Below are 12,848 nucleotides of genomic sequence, written 5' to 3'. Positions count from 1 at the left end.
CCCTCGATTCTCTTTAAATTTTTTGCACTATGGCAAAGTACACATAAGTTGAGCAATTTACACTTTGAGCGTAAAGTTAAGATCTTAAACTTGGAAAGACAGCTGGCCCCCGCCCGGTCTCGCAGGCCCCGCCCCGTTTCCTAGCAACGTAGCCTCGCCCCTGGCCGCAGCGCGTGGCCCACCCGGGTGGTCACGTGGTGCCGCCCATTCGGCTTCCGTAGCGCGAGTCGGCCGGGTCCGCGCGTGCGTACATGCGTCCGCGCGCGTGCGCAGGTGGTGGCCGACTCACCGTGCGCGCCCCGCCCCGCGACGCCGCCTGCGTGCGCGCGACCGGCGGCTGTCTGGTTCTTATAGCGCCGCGGGCGGCGGTTGCGCGGGGACGGCGGGACGGCGGGACATGGAGGCTGTGCGGCTCGTGGTGCTGGGGCTCGTGCTGCTGAGCGCTCAGGGCGACTTCGGGGCAGGTAAGGACCTTGGGGAGGGGGCGCGAAGCCTGCTGGTGGTCTGGCCTGGCTGGGGGTGGCCCGCCCTCTGCTCCAGGGGAGACCCCAGCCCGGGCGAGAGGGAGGAGAACCCGGCCGGTGGAGGGAGACCCCGCCTGGGGGATGGGGAGGGAGACTCCGAGCTGAAACCGATCTGCGCGAGGCAGCTTAGGAGGGACTTTCCTGCTCGGAGTGCTTGGGCGGGGGCCGCAGGGGAGCCCCCGGGCGCCCAGGCCCTGGCTGTCATCCGGGAGGTGGGCTATTGTCCTCACGGGGGCGCGGGCACCCAGGCACGTGACGGCCCCTGAGCCGGGTCGGCTTTCCGGCCGGAGGGATTGTCCTTCTTCCCGGGATTTAGGTCCCGTGTCTCGCTCTGGCTCTGCACTTGTCCTTGGAGTCGCCCGAACACTTAAACCCTTGTGGGGAGGCATACACTATGCTTCTTTCGTTTTTGTCTGATTTCGGGGCCCAGAAGAAGGTGGAGGCTGGTCCACCTTCCTGTTTTTACAGGGATGGAAACGGAGGCCCCGGCCGGGAGGGGAGGTGTTCTAAGGTCACCGTGAGCCCCCCGGCTCAGAGCAGGAGCTGTGGGGGGACTGTTTTCACAGACTCTCAAACGGAGCTCCTCACGGGAAGGGCAGCCTGATGGGTGGGCAGACGTGGTTTAGAGAATGCTCACAGCAAAATGGGTTAAGGCGTGCTTTTCTGGGAGAAAGCAGGGCAGCTTCTCTTTTGCCTGAAAGAGATTTTTTTTCCTGTATGGAGCGCGACTTCCCGTTTGGTTCTGGGTTAACGATTTATAGTGACCAGCGTGTAGAGAACAAAGTGCAGACCAGCAGGGTCTGGGGCTCTTCCCACAAGGGAGGCAGGAGCAGGTGGGCTCTGAGGGGGGTGGCAGCTGCCCTGGGGCATGGGAGGGGCTGCTCCTTAGAGAAGCTTCACCGGCTTACTGCTGACCTACTTTTAGATCTCAGTTCGCCTCTTTCTTTTGCCTCATAATCAAAACGGCCATTTATTGACCGCCCTGTGGACGAGGCCCCTGGCAGGCAAGGTGAGTGCCTGGCAGCCTGAGCCCTTTAGACGCAGCCCTCGCCAGCCAGCGGGGAAGGAGGGCCCTCGGTGTTCTGCTGGGGGCACAGCTCCTCCCATCCATCACTCTTGTCTGTGGAGTTGCTCTTACACACTCACACCACGTGAGTGTGTGCAGTGGGCGGTCCTGGTTTATTTACGCCGAGTCTGAATCCCCCTGGGACTGTATCTGTGCCTTGTCCTCCTTTTTCACTTTCCACCTTTCCCAGGGACTCTGGGAAAGACCTGAAAGTCTGGGTCACGCGTCCTTTTTCTGCCTGGGGTGAGTGAGTTCGTGGCAGTGTTTGCCTTTCCTGGCCAGGTGAGCTCTCCAGAAACCTGCCTCAGGGGACTCTGCTGGAGCAGGTGTCTTCGGTGCCCCCATCGCCTAAGGCCCCAGGTTGGTCCTCCTGCTGGGAGAGCCCTGCTCTCCAGGCTGTGCAGGGCCCCGTGGTCCTGGCGCGGCTGGTGGGCAGGCACGGACTTGCTAGCTGGGTCCCTCTCTGAGCCTTGGGTGAGGGGCCGGAGCCCCGAGCCCGCAGGATTGGAGGGGTGAGCAGCCCGGAGCTGGCCTCCCAGAGGCGGTCTCTCCTGGCCACCGCCTCGTCCCGATAGCTCCCTCCAGGATGTGTACCCAAGGCCTGCCTGGCCCTGCGCCCTGCCCGGCCCGGCTGCCGAGTGGGCACAGAGGAGGGGTGGCTGTTTTTAGATGAAGGTGACTTTACTTGAAAACATGGGTTGCAGTCACATGGTCGGGAAGGAGGGTCAGGCGCTCTCGGGTTCCCAGGGCTCTGGGAGGGCCTGCCTGTGCACGGCCGGGGCCCTTGTGAGTTTTTGGGGTGCTGCCCTGGGCCTCCTGGGCGCTGGGCGTGGCTGGGGGTTGTGGAGGGTGGGCTTTTCACCCTTTTTCCATCACCGCCCCCTGAGGAGCATTTTGAGGCATTCTTTCTAATGGCCCTGTCCCAGTGACTTGTCAGTGTCACAGATGTTACATCCCCAGTGGCAGCAGTCTCTGTGGTGGCCCTGGGGGCCACAACCCAGTACCCACCTTGGAGTGACCCAACCTGTTGAGGATGGGTGACCGGCATGTAGCAGATGACTGGGGCAGACGGGCTGGCTCCCTTGCTGCGTGTGTCCCTCTGGCCAGGACAGGGGTGTTGGCCTGCGGCCTGCGGGGCCTCAGGCAGGGAGGGCTCTCCTGGGCGAGGCTGGCCAGCCCGTTGGCCTCTGCAGACCCCTGGGAGGGGTGGAGTTGGGACCCACCTCTGCCCCTCTCTGAGAGCTGAGGCCCCGCCCTGCTGCCACCTGGAGGAGACCTGCGGGCACTCCTCTCTCCTCCAGGAGGCAGGGTGGGGCCTGGGTAAGACCTGCCTGAGCACCCCTGTCCGAGGCTCTAGGGTGCAGAGGCAGGGTGGGGCCTGGGTAAGACCTGCCTGAGCACCCCTGTCCGAGGCTCTAGGGTGCAGAGGCAGGGTGAGGCCTGGGTAAGACCTGCCTGAGCACCCCTGTCCGAGGCTCTAGGGTGCAGAGGCAGGCCCTGTCTGGGCGAAGCGCCACCTCTGGCCTCACTTCCTGCCCTGACTCACCTCCCAGCTCTGTACGGAGCTGCTGGTTCTGCAGTCTTGGGAAATCTTGACAGAGAAATGCGGGTTTCCGGAGGCCTTTGGTGAAAGTGACACAGAGGTCCAGCCTCACGCCCCTGTCTGCCTGTAACCGCCTGGCCTGAGGCCTGAGTTGCCAGTGGGCGGACGTGAAGGTCGGCCTGTCCCCGGGGCCTTGTGGCCAGCCAGGTGTGCTCTCCTACATGGCCGGTGCACACGCATGTGCCGCGTGTGCCTCTGCACCTATGTGTCCATGCACACGTGCGGGCACTGCTGCGGGTGTGCCCCCAGGAGCGAGGAGCACCTGGAGCTGCAGAGGGGCCTCCTTTGCTTCAGTCCCTGCTGGCCCGGACTTCTGAGACATCCTGTCCCCTTTTGAAGAAAGAGCCAGCAGGTGGCCAGAGGCGGGGCGGTGAGGGCTGGCGGCTCAGGAAGAGGCCCCACCAGGCCCTGCGCGTGTTCTGTGCACGCTCTGGCCTTGGGTCCCGCCTCTTCCACCTGAAGGAGGCTGGCGTCCCCCAGACCAGAATGCAGCCGGGGCGCTGGGGCCTGTGTGTGGCCAGCCCACCCAGGACCTAACACACAGGCCCAGGCGCGATCTCAGATGCCCAAGGAGATGTGTGCTGTGCCCGCAGTCGTTCCAGAAAGCAGCCCAGCTGTGAAGTCTGTCCTGGGATTTGAGCTTTAATTTTCTTAGCGACTAAGGAGTCCATGAGGACGGGGGAGCCCAAGCAGGCTCTGCTGTCCTGTGCGGCCGGACACCATCTTCTCGTGCTGTCAGGACATCTTGCCTCTGGGTTGGACTATTGGGCGTCAGCCGGAGGGTTCCTGGTGCCAAGTCCAGCCGGGGGTCATGACCTGCGATCATTCTGCTTAGCTTCATGTGCTTTGTCTGTGCTCACACAGTTGTGCCGTCAGAAGTCACCGTGTGACCCCAGTGAGGAAGCGGGCGTCCGGGGTGGCGGCCTGCCCGGTGGGTGTTGGGGCCCCGCAGCCTGGCTGCTTTCCTACTGGCTGAACTGTTCCAGTGCAGGCCTGGATTCTGCTTTCACCTCATTTTATGCCAGAGGCCTCTGGGCCGGCTCCCTCTGTGCCCAAGTCCTGTGGGTGTGGCCTTCTCCAAGGGTCGCCTCGGGTGACGGTTCTGGAGAAACAGGCGCTACCTGGTAGACACCACTGTGCCTTGGACCCGGCTTTATAAAGTCCCCACTGTCCCCAAGGACAGCGCGGGCAGCCCTGTGCTGCCCCGGGATCCCGGGTGGCTTGACAGGAGTATCCCCAGGACACCTGCTCCCAGCCCCGGGATAGGGCTCTGGTGTGGACGTTCACTGAAGGTCAGCATCTGGAGGTGCGGCATGACCCCCAGCAAAGGGGTCCTCATTCTGGTCTGCCGTCCTGGCCCCCTCCCTGAACGCCCAGAGGTCTGGGGTCTCCTGCCCCTGGTCCCCGGAGAGGAGCCCTCCCCAGCTCAAGCCCCGTCTCCTGGCTCCAGAACTGTCAGCGTGCTTCTCACTGTCTGGTTCTAACTGGCTTTACATTTTGGTTCGTAAAGAGAAGGTCGTATTGAATGGGGAGGCTTGCCTGGTTGGAAATTGAGTGGAAGGGCTGCTGGGAGTCGCCCCAGCGTCCCAGGCAGGAGGACAGACTGTCATTTGTATGGAGGTTTGTGGCACATGCGGCCTTCTGGGAAGCAGGCACCTCCAGGACGGGGCCGCTGCAGCCCCCTGGCCCCCGTGGCCTGAGCACACCTGTCCCACCCACCCCGGGTGGCCTTGCCTTGGTTGTGGGAGAGAGGGGGAACATGCAGGACTACCCAGAGCGGGGGTGGTGACCTGGGCGGTGATGGACCTCAACTTTCCGAAAAGGCCTTTCAGGGCTGCGGGGCTGGACCCAGCAGTCGCTGCCCTGGTCCTTGTTCTGGGACCGGGGTGGGCGCTGCTGCTGTTCCCACGCCCAAGGCCCAGCCAGTTAGGACAATTCCTGGCAGAATCCTGCCCCAGACCCCGAGGGGAGGGCCTTCCAGGAGCCCCATGCGGTTCCGGGCCCTGGGTACCAGCCCTGGCTTCTCTCCCTCTGGGGAGTTGGGGTTGGGAGAAGTGGCAGACTCTTTGGGTTCTCCCCTGACGCCATTCTCTTCTCTTCTTTGGCTGCCCAGGGAGCAGGATCTGGACTTCCGTAGATGATGATGGCTCCAGAACCCGCCTCACATGCACCTTGAATCACAGCGCCACCGAGATTGTGGGCCACCGCTGGGTGAAGGGGGGCAAGGTGCTGAAGGAGGATGCGCTGCCCGGCCTGAGGACGGAGTACGAGTGAGTGAGGCTGCCCCAGCAGGAAAGGGCGGGGCCTGCTTGGTCTCCAGGGGCCTCTGGTCAGCGAGTATGGAGGTTGTAGTCGGTGGGCTGGCTCTGGAAAGATGTTGGGAACGGGCTCAGACGGGGGTTTGGAGACGGCCGAGGCCCGGAATGCAGGGAGGGTCCAGTGGCTGCCAGACTTCACCACCTCCAAGACCCGTCCTTCCTTCCGGCGCACTGGGGACCCCAGTTCCTGGCTTGCTGGGTTCTGAGCACCGCCGGGGCCACTGCGGAGCCTTGTCTGGGGGGAGGAGCGGCTCTGGAAGCCCAGGGCTCCTGGATGTGGGTGTGGGGTAAGCCGCCTGCCGCCCCTGCACCTCCTGGTCCCTCCTCCCCGGGGAGACACCCCCCCGCCCCCCGCCCCTGCCCGGCAGGGTTTGGACAGAAGCTTCTCGGCTCACACCGCGCTCACCGCGTCTGCCTGCAGCGTGGACTCGGACGACCGCTCGGGCCAGTACTCCTGCATCTTCCTTCCAGAGCATGCGGGCCGCACCGACCTGGAAGTGAAGGGTGGGCTCCTGGGGGCCCCGGGCTGAGGGGCTGGGGTGGAGGCGGGCAGGGCGGCTCCATCTCCGGCCCCGCGGCCCCGGGGTCAGACTCCAGCTCGCCCTCCTCCCCGCAGGGCCCCCCAGCGTCAAGGCGGTGAAGAAGTCGGAGCACGCCACCGAGGGGGAGACTGTGGTGCTGGCCTGCAAGTCGGACTCCTTCCCGCCCGTCGCCGACTGGCTGTGGTCCAAGATGACCGACTCTGGGGACCAGGCCATCGCTAACAGCTCCCAGAACAAGTTCTTCGTGGTCTCCTCGGAGACCAGGACGGAGCTGCATATCCCAGACCTGGACCTGAGCTCAGACCCCGGCAAGTATGTCTGCAACGGCACCAACTCAGAGGGCGCTGGCCAGGCGGTCATCACGCTGCGCGTGCGCAACCGCTTCGCCGCCCTCTGGCCCTTCCTGGGCATCGTGGCCGAGGTGCTTGTGCTGGTCACCATCATCTTCATCTACGAGAAGCGGCGGAAGCCGGACGAGGTCCTAGATGGTGAGCCGGCCCCACACACCCTCTGCTCCCCTCCTGGTGGGGTGACCCCTGGGGCCGGGGCCGCTATCCGGGAGTGTGGGGCTGAAGGTCAGCCCCCTTGGCCACCGTGTCCCAGGGCCTCCCTGGGGCACCCGCCCCCTTCCCTGGCTGGGGGTGTCTGTCGGCCCTTACGGCCTCACCTGCCCCTCTCTCCTCCTCACTGGGCTGCCAGCAGGCGTCCTCCGCGGTGAGTGCTCCTCCATTGGCTTGGTCTCCGCCTGTGGAGGCTGCTTTGGGCCCAGGGCTGTGGCACCAAGGGAGCCCCTGGCCTTGTGTGATGGGGCCACTGGGGCGCCTGCCCGTGGGCGGGGCTGGGGGCCAGGCAGGGCCCCCAGGTGCCCCTCACACTGAGACCCCAGACAGCTCACGTGAGGGTGCGTGTCCTGGGGCGGGCTGGCCCCCACATTGCAGTCGGGGAAGCTGAGGGCAGTGCCCCGCGGGATGGGGCCGCCCGGTGCGTGGCCTGGTGTGCAGACCTGCCGCTGACAGCCCGTCCTCCTCTCTTGCATGTGGCACCTGCACAGATGAGGACGCCGGCTCTGCGCCACTGTAAGTCCCTGCCTTGCTGGGGGCGGGCGGGTCGCTGGGCAGAGCTGGGAGGCATGAGGGGCAGCTGTCTGGTCCTCCCGTCACCAGGAAGAGCAGCGGGCACCACGTGAATGACAAAGACAAGAACGTTCGCCAGAGGAACTCCAGCTGAGAGGTGAGGGGGGAGGGGAGGGGAGGGCGGGGCGGCCGAGGGCGGGGCTCCTGCTCCTGAGGCTGGTCCGAGTGCCCCTTCCCCTTCCCCTTCCCCGCAGGACCAGGACGAGTCTGCAGGCGCCCATCCCAGCGTTTGCACAACCCCGTGCCCTTTCCTCTTACGGAAACCCACCTGGCAAAAGCAAACCATGTTGTGCATTCAAATCACATTTTCTCACCTTTTTAAAGAAAAACTAAGCTAGGGTTTTCTGTGTGTAGAATTCTGCCCCTTAGGGGCTTTGCTTTTCTTTTTTAACCATCTTGTGAGCCCCCCAGGGGAGTCGTGAGGTTTGTTTGAGGCCCCTGCCGCCCCCACCACCCGTCCCCTCGCATCCCCTGGGCCGTTGGTCTCCTGGTCTGGGTGTGGAGGACAGACGGCCCTTTTTCTGAGGCTCCCGCCCCAGGTCCACCTCCTGAGGCTGCTCGGTTGTGTGGAGCCAGAGCCAAGTCCCTGCCCTTTACAGAAGGTCCCAGGCGGAGCCGCAGTGCCAAGCATCCTGCCGTGAGAAGCCAGTGCTGTTGGGTCACTGCAGGTCTGAGCACGTGGCCACCCTGAGGGCGTCACCCTCACCGCTGCCCCGTCCACACACCCAGGAAGAGGGTGTCTGCTGCTCTTCTCAGAGCAGGAGCCACTGTGATGGGCCTCTCTCCCCACCCTACCTTCCTACTCCCCAATAAAGTGTGACCCCCTCATCCTCTCCCAGCTCCTGTTTGCGCCGAGCCTGGGTCTCACCAAGAAAGCTCGTGGGGCGTTCAGCCGGTGAGGCATAACGAGGTTAGGGTGCATGGGGGCTGGGTGGTGGGTAAAGCCGGGAGTGGTGGACGGACCACTGCAGCAGGACTGGCTCTCTAGTTCTTGTAAGCCTGCTTCTGCCCTTCAAAGGGTATCTGGACAAAACCAGGGCATCCTTCCCGCGGGCCCCCAGGTCGGGATGGGCAGCCATTAGCCACCGCTGCCCGGCACCCAGCTGTCCTGGTCAGAACGCTCCCGGTGCCTTCGGTGGTCTGAGGGGCAGGTGAGCAGCTGGGACCTCGCTCTGGAGCTGCGAGTCTGTCCGGAGGCACATCTGGGGTGGGGGCGGGGTGCCCCTCTTGGGACTCTAGCTGGGGATGGGGGGCAGCCCAGAGAACCCCAGGAGCAGCTCTGCACCAGCCCCCGGGGGGAGAAGGGGGTTTCCTGCTTACCCAACCTGCATCCCGGTAGCTGGGCCGAATGGGGAAGCATAGGTGGGGTTGAAGGGGGTGGGGGAGCAGGAGGTCATAGGAGGTGGGGCAGAGCCCTGGGACTCTGGTAAGTACCACCTAGGCCTCCCACTGGGCACACCTGGGGAAACAGTGCCAGAGGGGAAAGGGCTTGTCCAGGGTGACCCTTTTCCCACACCCAGGGGCTGTAGTCACCCCATGTCCCCCTCTGGAGCCCTGCCAGACGTGCAGGTCTGGGTGAGGGTCTCAAGCCACCTACTGCTCGGGGGAGGCAGGGGTCTCAGAGTGTTGGGCCAGCTCTTCCCAAATCTCCAGAGAAGCCAGAAATCTGGGCTCACGTGTGAAATCTGCATTTTTCAATGTTGGGAAAAACATCACAACATACCAACGCCTCAAAAATTGACGGACTTGGCCCCCTGGCCACCGGTTTGAGGCCTAGTGGGTTCTGAGGTGGGACGGAGAGGGCCTCTGCCCAGCAAATCCCACAGCCCCGGGACGGGGGTGGGTGGGGGGCGGGGGGGTGGTTTGGGCTGGACCAGGCTGCCCCCTGTCTGCTGACCAGGTGTGTCACAAGAGTCACCCGCAGGTCTGGTTTCCCTGAGCACCCACGGGGAGAGTAGGGGTTCCTTTACGGGGGCCTTGCACCGCACAGCCTGGAGGAGATGCCCCCCAGTTCACAGGAACTGAGCCCGCTGGTCCCCGAAGCCCTGGGGCTGGGGCTAGGGGCTGCGGCTGGCCAGCCGTTCCCTCCAGCCACCACCAGAGGGCACCACGTGCACACCCCTGAGGGCACTGGGGCCCAGGAAGTCAGGGGAGCCCGTGTCTACAGAGGTCTTGGGATGCCCTGCCTGTCCTGTGTGCCTCCCAGCTGGACACGCTGGGCCCTCGGTCCCGGGCACCCACCATCTAAACTTTTCTCTTTCAAAGGATGTACATCCCTGCTTGTTCACTGGGCCACGTGGTTGGCACTGACGGTGTACATGGGTCCGGGGGTTCTGCCAGCACAGAAGGTGGTGACGATGAGGCTGGTTCCTCTCTGGGGATGCTGCTGAGGCTGGGATCCATGTTGGAGGGCACGTGAGGTTGTCCCCAGCTCGGGGTCTGTGTGTGTCCTCACCGCACCCCAGCTGGGGCTCCGCCCACCTTCCTGCTGCACCCCTGGCACCCACACACTTGGGGCTCGGGAACGACTGCTGGTTTCTTTGTCCAGACAGAAAGTGCGGGATTGTCCGCAGGCAGCGCCTTGGGGGACAGGAGAGGGTGGCATGTGGTGTGGAGAGGGGACCAGGCCCCCAGAGAGGGACGCCGCTCACACGTGCTTTTAGGAGAAGCGTGACCAGCAAACAGGGCCACTGGGCAGACGGCTCTGCATGTTTCCCTCACTGAGCATTTGATGAGCACTGGCAGTCTTTGGCCCCCTGTGCCACTGGGGGCTGTTCTTGGCTGCAGCCGCTGGAGCTGCCTCAGTTTCCCCAGGGGCGGGACAGAAAGTCACCGGATGCAGTGAGATCATCTTTGGCAAATGCCTGGAGGCTCAGGACCCGGGGTCTGTCTCGGGGTCCCAGTCGCTGAGGCAGAGGGGCAGGGCTGGGCGTGCCTTCCTTCTGGGGCACAGGCTGCCCACCCCTTCCCTGGGCCCACCGCCCTCTGGACTGGGAGCCGTTCGAGGATGGGGACGGGCCCTGCGCTGGAGGCATCAGGGGCGCCTCCGAAGCCCCAGCCTCGTTCCTCCCCCACTCGGGGGCCCTGACGAAGAGCACCTCTGTTGTACACCGGGGGCACCCCAAGGTCCCATGGCGGCTGGCAGCAAGAGAGGAATTTAGGGGTCTCGCCTGGCAGCAGGGGGCAGAGGTGAGAAGGAATGGGCCAGAGGTGTGGAGGGTCCCGGGGGGAGTGAGGTCCGCAGGGAAAGGAAATCCCAGGTCAGCCGAGGACCCCATCCTCATCGCACAGATGCCAGGAGACTCAGGCCTGGGTGAGGGGCCCCCTACTTAAGGTCACTCTCCAGTCGGGGCTGGACGCCAGGGCGCTGCCTGGTACAATGGCGCTCGTGCGGGCAGCCCAGACTGGGAGATGTCATACCCCTTCCGAAGTCAGCGGCACGTGTGGGCACTCAGGCCCGCCACACAAGGCTGAGGGGACAGTCAGTATTGCTCGAGTCTGGCGGTGAGTTTTCCAGGCAGCCCTCGGAGCTTAAACTCTAAGACCCCTCCCTGGTCCGGGGCCTGCCAAGACCGTGGCCTGGCTTTGTCTCCCTGGTCTCTAACTATTTTGCACTCAGAGGGCCCCCAAACTGTGGGCTCCAGGGCTTCGGACCTGGACCCGCCCCAGATGAGCAGGAAACACGGGCCATGTGCTGAGGTGCTGAGAGGCTGGGGAGGGGAGCTGCGGGCAGGACAGCAGGGCAAAGGCCTCGGGCCCCGGCCAGCTGGGCCTGCTGGAGGCCCCTGTGCCCAGAGCCCAGCGCTGGGGAGGAAGAGGTGGGGCAAACTGGGTGGGGAGGGACTGGGGCTTCCTTCCACGGGAAGTGGGAGTCCAGCAGCTTTGGGTAACAGACCACTCACTGTGAACTGACTTCGGGTTTTATTCCTGTTTGCCCAGGCTTGTCCCCAGCCCACTCCACCCCCACCACCTCTGGGTCCTCATCTCCTACAGCCCCCACCCACCAGGTCCTCAGTATCCCTTCTCCTCACACCAACCAGGCACCGTCCTGCCTGAGGACCTTTGCACAGGCCACGACACCTGCCGGCCGCTCGGGGCTCCGTCCTCCCCTCAGGTCCTGGCTCTGACACCACCCACTCTGCAAGGCTTCAGACAACCCCCCAGCACCTCCTCATCCCCTGTCCCGGCTCAGGTTGAGCTCACCCCCTTCTAACGGACACTACAATGTCTGCTAAACATCACATCTGCTGTGTTGACTGTCACCCCACCAGGGTGCGGGCGGCCTGATAGGTTCACTTCTGAATCCCAGCCCCCATCAGGTGCCTCATAAGTATTTAGTGAATGAATGAATGAATGAATGAATGAATGCTAAGAATGCTCTGGCCCAGGGCAAGTGGTGAGACGGGGTGGGAGGGACGGAGGCTGGTGGCAGCCTGGCCCAGGGTGGAGCCCGTGTGTTGGGGAGGAGTCTTCAGGAGAGGGGCTGGGACCCTCTCCTCCTTTGTGACTTGCAGGTCCAGGCCAGGTCCCTGGGGGAGGGGTGCCATTCTGCCTCTCCAGGCCTGGTGGGTCCTTGGGCTGGGCTGCGGGTCCTCCTCCTCCCTGCTCTCAGCCGAGAGCCCTGGGGCTCTGGCGGCCTGCCTGGACTGACATCTTCCCAGGGCGAGCATGAAAGATCCCCCTTCAGCTGGAACACACATCTGCCTGGGCGGGCCACAGCCTGGCACTGCCAACTCAGCTGCTCGCCCAGCCTCTCTCTCTCGCAGACTCGGGGCAGACGGCGGCCCAGCCCGTCCACCCATCTGGCTGTGGGTCTGGCAGGGTCTGACTGAAGACACAGCAGAGGTGACCCCTGGGAGGCCCCCCAGGGCTCAGGACAGCCTGCAGGGGGACAGGAGATGGCCTGGCTCAGCCCACCCATTGTTCAGATGGGCCCATCCCTCAATGCCCTTGAGTCCCACCTACTGTGTGCAGGGACATGTCACATCTCCACCCTCATGGTCCTGACCTCCAGGTGGGTGAAGTCACCCAATATGATGTCAGGCCTGAAAGCGCTAAGAAGGCCAGAGGGTCCCTGGAGGCCAGCAGTGGTCTTCCACCCCTCTCCCTGTTTCTCCAGGCCTTTCCTTATCTCTGCTCCCCATCTCTCCTTTGCGCAGGACACTCTGGTTGAGCTGGGGTGGGGAGCGGAGGCTGGGAAGAATCCTGGGCTTGTGGCCTATGTCACCTGACGCCAGGAATCACTCCCCAGCCTGACTCTAGCCCCAGAAGCAGAGCCTTGAGTGTTCTTCCAGATTTGGGGGCCTAGGGGGCAGGGGCTGGCTGGAGCCTGAGCCCAAGGGGCAGAGAAATGGGGTAGCCCAACGGGGCTCACATGTGGGCATCCGGTGGGAAGGGGTGGCAGGCCCTGGGTCCCCCTGTGACCCTGGGCACTTCCCCACTTTAAAGCCCACCAGCCTTTTGGGAGAGCCCCCCCCCCACTGTACTTTAGGGCCTTGTTTGAAGGTGGGGATCCTCAGCACCCTTGGGTGGCTCTTCCTATTGGCCCAATTCGGCCTCAGTTTCCTCATATGCAGGAGGTGGGGGAGAGGGGGCCACGGTGGGACCTGGGGACTCCTGGCCTGACCCCACTTTGCCGCTCCCCACACAACACGTCTTTGTC

The 12,848-nt window shown here is 64.1% G+C and overlaps 1 protein-coding gene across 2 annotated transcripts; it reads left to right on the top strand.

The window, feature by feature from the left end:
* The first annotated feature begins 309 nt into the window (after window positions 1-309).
* Window positions 310-8,019, top strand: BSG (basigin (Ok blood group)). 2 transcript variants are annotated; one of them, XM_036848094.1, is made up of 7 exons: window positions 310-464; window positions 5,307-5,463; window positions 5,933-6,015; window positions 6,128-6,541; window positions 7,105-7,129; window positions 7,217-7,283; window positions 7,786-8,019. In XM_036848094.1, the coding sequence occupies exons 1-6, from the start codon at window positions 398-400 to the stop codon at window positions 7,278-7,280; spliced, it is 810 nt and encodes a 269-aa protein (XP_036703989.1). In that variant the 5' UTR covers window positions 310-397; the 3' UTR covers window positions 7,281-7,283; window positions 7,786-8,019. The 2 variants fall into 2 exon arrangements, with proteins under 2 accessions (XP_036703989.1, XP_036703990.1); XM_036848095.1 differs by having other exon boundaries at window positions 7,381-8,019.
* The last annotated feature ends 4,829 nt before the right edge of the window (window positions 8,020-12,848 follow it).

The sequence above is a fragment of the Balaenoptera musculus genome, chromosome 3 (genome assembly GCF_009873245.2).
Source record: "Balaenoptera musculus isolate JJ_BM4_2016_0621 chromosome 3, mBalMus1.pri.v3, whole genome shotgun sequence".
Lineage (NCBI taxonomy): Eukaryota > Metazoa > Chordata > Mammalia > Artiodactyla > Balaenopteridae > Balaenoptera > Balaenoptera musculus.
The sequence above is the reverse complement of the archived record's forward strand: the minus strand, read 5'-3'. Positions and strand labels throughout refer to the sequence as shown.